The sequence below is a fragment of the Pagrus pagrus genome (genome assembly GCF_965226575.1).
Source record: "Pagrus pagrus genome assembly, contig: HAP1_SCAFFOLD_55, whole genome shotgun sequence".
In the NCBI taxonomy this organism is placed as follows: Eukaryota; Metazoa; Chordata; class Actinopteri; order Spariformes; family Sparidae; genus Pagrus; species Pagrus pagrus.
Genome location: NW_028175408.1, coordinates 313079 through 323961, shown reverse-complemented (window position 1 = coordinate 323961; position 10883 = coordinate 313079). Strand labels below are relative to the sequence as shown.

The following is a 10883-nucleotide window of genomic DNA, read 5'->3' as shown; positions in this document are numbered from 1 at the left end:
AGATAAGCCAGTGAGGAGGGTGTGTGCAGACCGAGGAGGGTGGCAGTTAGTTTAAATAAAATTTAAATAAAAAAAATAATAATAAATAATTAAATAAAATGACTACTTTACTACTCTACTACTTCCTTCACCTCAAGATTTTCTAAATTAAACTTCAGTGCTCTCCCATATGTATTCCATTATCACATGTTGCACAGATTCAGTTACCCCACACTGTTCACATTTCCCATCTGCATCTGAATCAGGTGGATAAGTGTCAGCCTGTATTGGAACTCCCAATATTTGCAACTGCTCTCACTTTTATCTTCTTTGAGCATTTTTTTAAACATCATTTTATACAAATTCCACTTTCTTTGTCAAACTCCCAGACAAACTTCAACAATGAAAATGTTCAGAAATATGATATAGTCGAAAAATGTTCCTGAAATAAGTATCTGTAAAATAATTAAAATACATTATGTGAGACAGCCATCAACATGTTTTTTTTATTATCAAAAATATAACTGTCACACAGTATTACAGTCATTTCCACCATATCTTGTGTAGCCTACTTGCACTTCTGGTACAGACTATTACAGTCTGTAATACTTATTCTAAACTGCATATAGTCTTACTGCTAATTTATAGGCTATTACCTTTTAATATAGGCTATTTTATGACCATTGTACAATAGGTGTTCCCGAACAAAATTTTGTTGTAGCCACTTGTTGCAATGACAATAAAGCTTCTTATATCACTGTTTAAAAAAATTCTATGAGAGATTGTATGGATGGTTTGTATGGCAATGACATCAAAGCAAAGAGCAATTTTCAATTTCATCAACAACTCTTGAAGAAAAATCAAGGAGCCTACTGTCTGAATTCTACGTAGCCTATATTTATTTATTTAAAGCTTTAATAATCAGTGACAATGCACATTAATAAAACATTTTAACAAATGTAAACATGCCAGAATTAGCCAAAAGGCTATTTTAAATCTGCTGTCCCTGGACTGATGTTAAGAGTAACCCTAAAAGAAAAGAAAATGATTGAGTTATCGACATACAAATAATACATTAAAGGATTGGAAAACAAAATCTGAAAAAAGGTTAAAAGGCAGAGAACAAAGCAAAAGTCCATACATACACACACAAGCTAACATAAACTCAGCTCAAACAGCAGCCGCTACAGACAAAACAGAAGCAACGTTAAGCAGCAACACCAACATCGACAAAAATTTTTTTACACAAGACACAATAATAAACCAGCAGGTCACAAACAAGCAAAACACAAACATTAAACACATTAAAAGCCATGCACAAAAAGCAACAGTAATACTAGACGATTAATAAACTGACAGACAACATGACGGATGGCATCAGAAAGCACCGACAGGCAGAGCAGCAAATGTGAGGAGAAATTATTAAATACTAAAATTTAATGTTGACAGCTTTGACCACTAGCCACTTTTTAAAAAAGTATTTAAAAGAGGCATAGTTTGAAAGATTTCTAATGTGAGTTGGAATGGAGTTCACGAGCAGCCCTGATTGAAAATGCAGACTGGCTAAAAGTACTTTTTCTCAACGGGACAACACAGTCTCCTCTAGCTGCACTCCGTGTAGATGTTGATGCCATTTTTATAAACTGGTTCAATACGGGAGGCTCAAGTCCATGTATGATTTTGTACATAGATATGTTGTGGTTTCTTTCTTGTGACAAATGTACTTATTGTAAGTCGCTTTGGACAAAAGCGTCTGCTAAATGCCCTAAATGTAAAATGTAAATGTACATAAGACAAGAGTGTGAATATTTAATCAGGTTGATTAAATAGGTTGACTATACGTTGGATATTGATTGCTTGCCACCATAACTAAAATCCAACTAAATAACAACGTCAGCTTGGAGTTAGATTTTGACGTTGTTTATGTGTTGTCAATATAACGTTGAAAAAACGTTGGGCTTTGGTCAAAAGACCTACAACTGAATGTCAGAATTCTACATATATTTCACGTAAACTGGTGAGGTTGACTAGACGTTGGATATTGGTTGCTAGCCAACATTACTTAAAAACAACTAAATAACAACGTCAGCTTGGAGTTAGATTTTGACGTTGTTTATGTGTTGTCAATATAACGTTGAAAAAACGGTGGGCTTTGGTCAAAAGACCAACAACTGAATGTCAGAATTCTACATATATTTCACGTAAACTGGTGAGGTTGACTAGACGTTGGATATTGGTTGCTAGCCAACATTACTTAAAAACAACTAAATAACAACGTCAGCTAGGAGTTAGATTTTGACGTTGTTTATGTGTTGTCAATATAACGTTGAAAAAACGTTGGGCTTTGGTCAAAAGACCTACAACTGAATGTCAGAATTCTACATATATTTCACGTAAACTGGTGAGGTTGACTAGACGTTGGATATTGGTTGCTAGCCAACATTACTTAAAAACAACTAAATAACAACGTCAGCTTGGAGTTAGATTTTGACGTTGTTTATGTGTTGTCAATATAACGTTGAAAAAACGGTGGGCTTTGGTCAAAAGACCAACAACTGAATGTCAGAATTCTACATATATTTCACGTAAACTGGTGAGGTTGACTAGACGTTGGATATTGGTTGCTAGCCAACATTACTTAAAAACAACTAAATAACAACGTCAGCTAGGAGTTAGATTTTGACGTTGTTTATGTGTTGTCAATATAACGTTGAAAAAACGTTGGGCTTTGGTCAAAAGACCTACAACTGAATGTCAGAATTCTACATATATTTCACGTAAACTGGTGAGGTTGACTAGACGTTGGATATTAGTTGCTAGCCAACATTACTTAAAAACAACTAAATAACAACGTCAGCTAGGAGTTAGATTTTGACGTTGTTTATGTGTTGTCAATATAACGTTGAAAAAACGTTGGGCTTTGGTAAAAAGACCTGCAACTGAATGTCAGAATTCTACATATATTTTACGTAAACTGGTGAGGTTGACTAGACGTTGGGTGTTGGTTGCTAGCCAACATTACTTAAAAACAACTAAATAACAACGTCAGCTAGGAGTTAGATTTTGACGTTGTTTATGTGTTGTCAATATAACGTTGAAAAAACGTTGGGCTTTGGTCAAAAGACCTACAACTGAATGTCAGAATTCTACATATATTTCACGTAAACTGGTGAGGTTGACTAGACGTTGGATATTGGTTGCTAGCCAACATTACTTAAAAACAACTAAATAACAACGTCAGCTAGGAGTTAGATTTTGACGTTGTTTATGTGTTGTCAATATAACGTTGAAAAAACGTTGGGCTTTGGTCAAAAGACCTACAACTGAATGTCAGAATTCTACATATATTTCACGTAAACTGGTGAGGTTGACTAGACGTTGGATATTGGTTGCTAGCCAACATTACTTAAAAACAACTAAATAACAACGTCAGCTAGGAGTTAGATTTTGACGTTGTTTATGTGTTGTCAATATAACGTTGAAAAAACGTTGGGCTTTGGTCAAAAGACCTGCAACTGAATGTCAGAATTCTACATATATTTTACGTAAACTGGTGAGGTTGACTAGACGTTGGGTGTTGGTTGCTAGCCAACATTACTTAAAAACAACTAAATAACAACGTCATCTTGACGTTGTTATTTTATGTTGAAATGACGTCAGCTTTAGACGTTATCTCAACGTTACCTTTTAGTTGGTTAACGTTGCAACCCATATCCAACCAAGGACCAACGTTAATACAACGTCCTGTGTCAGCTGGGAAGCGGGCGTCTTAGTGGACGAGGTCTGGCAGCACCGTGATGTTTTATTCGGGGGAACAAGGGGCAAAAAGAACATCACAGTGAAGAACAGTGTTTGGCAGGCCATAGCCGAAAAGATCTCCCCCTCCAGCCCATGTGGCCTGCGTGAAAGTCCTCTCCATCATCGAGAAGACGGCCTCTGAATGCATTAGTGGGGGCATCGATGTTCAGGGGGACGAGGGGCTCTCAGAAAGTGAGGATGAAGAGGAGCCATCCGGGAGCGGAGCAGGGGTGTGCCCGCCCCCAGGAGAGGACGACCCCCACAACAGTGCCCTGTCCCTGCGCCAACCAGCAGGGCCTGCTGTCTGCATGCGGGGAGGCTTAACAGGGCAGCCCACAATAACGACCTGCGCCTGCAGCGAGATGCTGGTGGAGAAGCTGGTGGTGCTACGGGGGATAGAGGGCCGACTCGAACGACAAACTGCCCTGCAGGAAGAGATGGTCCGGATAAAGCAGGAGAGGTTGGAGCTGCACCGGAGACAGCTGGCGCTTGCCGAGGCGCAGTTCAACCGTCCCTCCATCTCGGTTCCAATCATCCTTCCCCAGGATTCAGGTACGGGGCATTTCTATTTTGTATCTGCATTATGCAATGTATCCCGTTCAATTTTACTAATCAATCTTCCTTCATTGCAGGTGATGCAGACGCCCAGTAAAGACAGTGCGGAGCCATAATGCTATCCGCAGCTCGAACATCTGCATCCCAGCTGACTTTGCTATCATTAGTAAGAGGATTTAGTAAATCTAATGCTGGGATTCAAAGGAAAATATCTGTGAATGAATGTTTAATTTTCATAGTTTTGGGGGACCATTTCGATAAATTATGATAGTCTAAATAATATAATATAATATAATATAATAGTAGTGACCAAAATAAATTTTGAAATTAGCGCTAGCTAAAAGTAAGTAAAGATATTTTACTGATACTTTTCTAAGTTTGATATATTCCAGGTATGTTGTGCCGTTCTCACTACCAGTGAGTCAAATACAGCAGCCTGGTCAGTTGTCCTATGCTTCTGAGTACGACACTGTAGTTACCCCTCTATCCCATTGTACAGTGATTCCCAAAGTGTGGGCAGCAGCAGGCTGTGGCCCCTGGTGGGCTGTGAAGGTAATTCACAATAAATAAATATGGTTTAAAAAACATAAACACACACAATAAAACTAAAATCACAGAATCGTGACAAGAAATTTCATTAACAGTCTGATGATTGCCTTAATAGATGTGTTCAAAATACACAAATCACAATTTCCCTCAAGATACAGTAGAGGATAAGGAAGATACGATTTGGATAAGGAAAAACTCCCAGCTTTGAATTTACAACTGACAACTTAAGAGCTATTTGAGAAGGTGGTTACATGCTAAAGTTGATACACAAACAATTACCTTACCAACATACAGTAGGCTAGCAAGGGATATTGAGCGGTAGGATAGCAGATAGGGATGCTGATTATCAATCACTGATCGAAACACCGTTAAGAATTTTTTGTCGTATTTAGTTTATTTTTCATGTAACTTGGTGTATACCTTGTCTGTTCCTTTAACTCATAATGTAGCCTTATGTTGGGACCCACAGATGAAGTCATTCATTGTGGATTTCAAAATGGACTCTGAACTGAACTCAGTGTCCCAGAATTCCCCATTCTTCACACCTAGGTGCAATATTTAGCTTTGAGCTACTATTGGTCAGGGTGACAAACCCCCCTCTGATCAGAGAGTCAAAACTCCAGCGCCTTCCTTTGTTCTCTCTCTTCTCCTCAAGCCTCTCCGCTCCTTTGACTTCTTATCCTCAAGGGCTCCTCTCCATCCCCCCCCCACCGGGCTGCCTGCCCTCAAGATCTCTTCTTCCGGGCTTAACAGCTGCGGAGAGCTGCAAGCTTCCTTTGCAGCAGGCCCAAAGAACTTCTCCTCACTGCAGCGGCACGAGGTCCTGCCAGTATTCCTGATCAGTTAGCACCAGCAGCTGCGACACAAAGCTTGCCAGCTAACTTCACCATCTGAGGAACACCAAGCAGGTTAGCACTGAGCTGCTACCCTCGCAAAGGACAGGAGCGAACCTTTTCCTCCTCTGCTGACTTTCATCGGTCCTTGCACAGCAAGAACAGCATTCATTGGAATCCCAACGTTCTCCTGCAACCACCGACACCTTTTCCTTAAAGACTGGTAACATTGAACTGGGCTTAGATAGCATAGCATAGCACAGCTAAGCACAGGACTTTAAACTCTGATTGATGTAATGCATGTGTGTTCAATTTATGTGTGTCCACTGTTTGAGTGTTATTGTAATCTCAGGTCAGGTTATTGGTAGTTTGCTTTCCTAGACGGCTAATTCTACATTAGTCGATTGATGCTTCACACAGACTCAGGGTCTTTGCATGCAACTAACCATCTTCTATAACCTGGCATCCCGTCACACACACACACACACACACACATTCCTTGAGCCTGGAGCATATCAAACCCACATGTGATATCAGTGACCACCATTGTTTCTTTGTTCTGCCAGACACACACTCACACACACACACACACACACATACACACACAAACCTGTATATAGTACATGGAAGTTAGTGTGTTTCATCTTTGTAAATAAAAGACTTTTGAACCCACATGTTGTCTATTTAATATTGTACAAGAGTGATTGTTGCCAACTTCTACTTTGTCAAGAGCTCCAAAATCCTTCAACCATTACTAGCTGTTATGGTAATTGGTTGTAGTTATTAAGTTCATTATTAATCAGAGTTACAAACAGTTTAGTACCTTTTCTGAGACTGATTTGGTGAATTGGCTTTTTTTCCCTTCTTCAAGGGTGGTGCCCCGAGGTGATCTAATGTAAATTGGAACTTATTAGTAATCATAATTTATAATTATCCCTGATAATCATTAATTATTATTGATAGCCAAATTTAACCCCAAACTCCCTATTACTGTTGCATGAAGCACTACATTATGGTGGCTCGTGTGTTGTGAGCACAACACTTATGTTTAAAGTGTTTTCCATAAAACAATGTTCATATTTCATATATTATTAATGATTAATTGATAATCAGCAAAGTATCAATTAAAGAAATTGTTTAAAATGTACATCCCTAGTAGCAGATACTACGAGCAGTGTTACTTTTAAAGCCCCACTCCAATATCCAGTGTTACTTCATTATTAACAGTTTTGTTGTAACATTCTTTTCTAACAGACTATGAGCATTTCTCAATACCAAGAATGCAAAGAATGGACTTGTGTTCTTGAGGAGAATGTTCTTGCTAGTCGTTCTCCGAAGAATGAACTCCGGAGATCACAAGAATACAGAATGCTCCGTTTTCAGTTTTGAGACGATGCATTCTTGTGGAGCCAAATGCAGCCTGCACTGATTAAACAGCTGGGCGTTATCATCCAAAACAAGTGCTCTCTCTCTCTCTCTCTCTCTCTCTCTCTCCTGTGTATGTGACATGTAAATAAATAAATACACACGTACATAAAGCAGCAACAACCTTCATTCGTTGTACATAAGTATGTTATTTTATTTTTAAGTGCTTCTCAATCTCACGAGCCAACAGCGGGGAAAAAAACCCGCGAAAAGGCTGTTGTTTGTAGATGATCGCCATTGTGGATTTGTGGATTGTGTAGTTAGTAGAGTATTACCACCGTTAAATATGGACCGGCAAGTGTTGCTAGCTGTCGCGGTCGGTATTCTTTACTGGGAGGCTGAGGAGGAAGCTGCCGAGCTGAGGGGGCGTCTTCAGCGGAGGAGAGCCAGGATGAGGAGGAGGAGTCTGGAGAGACCTCGCGCTATCCTAGCCTTTGCTGGATTCGTAAGTTATCTTTTCTTCGGGAGCACTTGGTTTTCCATTCATATTAAAGTTAACAAAATAAATATGGTACGGTTTAGAAGTATTATTATAAATATTAATGTATGAAACAGGATTAACAGGGTCCGCCCCAAACTGTTTAGTAATAGTAACGCTATAGACCCACCCCTTTCATTCATAAATTTCCTACTATGCTACTATACTTGATATGTGATACCTATCACCACCTACTGGTGAAATCATGGGGGGACCCAACAATTACAGGTGAAATAGAGGAGCATATTAAGTTGTATAATTTCTTTATTTCTGATATCTGATACAAGTCTGATAAGTCTTGTGTAATGAATCAAGTGAAGCTCATTTGTATAGAACACAAAACATACATTAAGTTTCATGAGAGAACTATAAATACATTTTTACAGCATGTGTTTAAATTCATCAGTCTATTCAAATATTCATAGTTGATAGTTAAAAGCAAGTCATTAATAAATAAATAAATACATTCAAATATTATTTCATAAAGTAATAAATAAATAAATAAATTCAAATATTATTTCATAGTTTTACTAATTAAAAAATATTTTTTATTTTACTACAGGATCATTCTCCTCGAATGTATGCACAAGTTAACAACACTGTGCCCATCCTCTGCGCCTTCTTCTCTGAGGAGGCTGACCTCAAACCAGCCTTCAGGCTGTCAAGGGAGACCATCAATCTGTTGGTCCAGATGTTGCCCCGGCTAAAGCCACATGGCTGGAGCCACGAAATTGAGGTGGCTGTCTCTCTGTACTGGCTGGCATGTGGCACTTCCTACAGGGTCACGGCAGACATATTTGGAGGCCATGATGGGCATCCTCCACAAGGCTATCCATTTCCCCAAGCCTGAGGAGATGGAGGAGGTGGGAGCAGGTTTTGCTCGGCTGGCTGGGCATGAGGCTTTTCCGGCGTGCAGTTGGAGCCATAGATGGATGCCACATCCGGCTTGTCCCACCTGCGGAGCAGAAGAAGAGCAACAGGGGATTTTTGCATTTTTGGATGTTTACATCGGCAACACGGGGTCAGTCCACGATGCCCTTGTCCTCCAGAGGTCTCCTATGTACAAACAGTCCCTCTACTCACCAGCTGGCTTCTTCCTCCTGTGAGACGGGGGGTACCCTTGCCTGCAGCATCCGGTGGCCCTCATGACTCCCTACCGTCAACCTGTAGCAGGTGAGAGAATAAATTATTTATTACAGTTGTTACTTTGAATTTGAATTCCTGGATGTATTCTACATTACCTGTATTTTAATCAACAGGCCAAGTTGAGGCCCGTTTCAACAGGCATCACGCCAAGGCCCGCAACATTATTGAGCGCACCTTCGGGTTGCTCAAAACCCGCTGGAGAGCCATCTTCCTCCGGGCTTTGGAGATCCGGGCTCTGTTCGCCCCCAAGGTTGTTGGAGCATGCTGCATCCTCCACAACCTTTGCCTGTTAGCTGGTGACATCCAGGAAGAGGAGGAGGCAGAGGAGGATGACTGGGAGGATGAGGAAGCTGGGGGGAATGCTGCCCAAGGTCAGGAGCTGTCGGGAGTCAATCTCAGAGGCAGACTTGCTGCCGAAGAGTCTGCCCCTCAAGAGCTCCCGGCATTTCTGAGGGAGCATGATTACTAAAGAAAAACCCCAAATTCATAATCAGTTCAATAATTATTTGTAATTTTAATTAATGTTAATTGTAAATATTGTTTTGCTGATTAATTAAACATATAACAATGGTTAATTGTAAATATTGTTTTGTTGATTAATTAAACATATAACAGTTAGTTAAACATATAACAATGGTTAATTGTAAATATTGTTTTGTTGATTAATTAAAAATGATTGTATAGTTTATCTCAATTAAAAATGATTATATTATGTGTATAGTTAAACATATAACAATGGTTTGAAAAAACACCTGTAAGTAAAGTCAACCTCCCAATCAGATTTCAGTTTCAGAAGCGTTTGTTGTGACCACCGTTACAAGCCTTGGTGCCTCGATTTGTCTAGGAAGACGTTTTACCTCTCATCCAAGAGGCTTCATCAGTTCATGTTCGCTGACCAGGCTGAGACTGGTCCAAGGTCCGAGGACCAGTCTCAGCCTGGTCAGATGCGAACATGAACTGGCAAATAACTGACAGATAACCAAGTCCAGTTGCGTTTCGAATTTCTTTGAGACCACTTCATTCACAACTCAATACTCACACTATTTAATTGACAGAATAACAATAAAACAACAACAAAGAACTACATTTAAAAATTACCTACAACTACTACGTATATACACTATTTACATTTTCTCCACAAGCCTCTCAAAGAGAGACAAATACTTGTCAGCTCTCTGACTTGCTGCCCTCTCCCTCTCTTCTTCCCTCGCCTCTGCCCTCTTCTCCCTCTCTTCCTCTTTTTCTGCCTGCTCTCTCAGAAAGTCCATCAGCTGCCCACTGGCCCTGGCCCTCTTGGGACCTGGTGGCTTTTCCCCTTCTCTGGGAGGGGCAGAGGACGGGAGGGTGACAACACCACCTGTAGCGGGGGTCAGATTGGCCGCAACTACCAGGGGCGGACTAATGGAGTGCTGCCCCTGGAGTGCGGCATCCATCTGACCATACCATGGCCAGGTGGCAGCTGTCACCCCTCCTGCCTCCACCCCTTTCCCCGTTGGTGGGTCCCTAAGCTCCTAAAAAAATAAAAATTCACTGAATGAATGTTGCCATGTCCAACTTGTTTACTGAAAAGTAGATAGAATGGTGGTACCTTGTACTTTTCTTTCAGGTTATTCCACTTCTTTTGCGCCTGTTTGGGGGTGACAGGCACAGCACTGTCTCTCACAAAGACTCTGGATAAAGCACACACATTCACACAAAAAAGGACAACTTAAACATATTATTACACATTGAGAACACGTTAACAAAGATATTACAGTGACTAACACACAAGCTGACAGAGACTACTGAATGTGATGTAGAATAGGGATTCTCTATTCTCTTCCTTGCATGCATGTAAGTGCAATCATATTATATAGTGAATGTCTGTGTAAATACAAATACTTCATCAATAGTTATATTGATAATATATAGTTAATATTGTTAGTACAAACTAGTATATCACTTAGGTTGATAACTACACCTGTACTATTGCTGTTGCCCTTCACTTGTACTTTGTGGCACTTTAAGTCATTTTTGTTCACCAGGTTACAATTCACACTACTTATTTGATTTGTAGTATTATAAACATTTAGTTTAGCTTTATACTATATTTTCCTTTTATTCATTTAGGTTGCATCAAA

General features: G+C 39.9%; 1 protein-coding gene across 1 annotated transcript; it reads left to right on the top strand.

Annotated features, from left to right (window-relative positions):
* The first annotated feature begins 3744 nt into the window (after positions 1–3744).
* LOC311253853 (uncharacterized protein) lies at positions 3745–9345 on the top strand. Its single transcript, XM_084384329.1, has 4 exons — positions 3745–4329; positions 4410–4498; positions 8180–8790; positions 8877–9345. Exons 3-4 carry the CDS (start codon positions 8763–8765, stop codon positions 9230–9232), a joined length of 384 nt encoding a protein of 127 aa, XP_084240455.1. The 5' UTR covers positions 3745–4329; positions 4410–4498; positions 8180–8762; the 3' UTR covers positions 9233–9345.
* The last annotated feature ends 1538 nt before the right edge of the window (positions 9346–10883 follow it).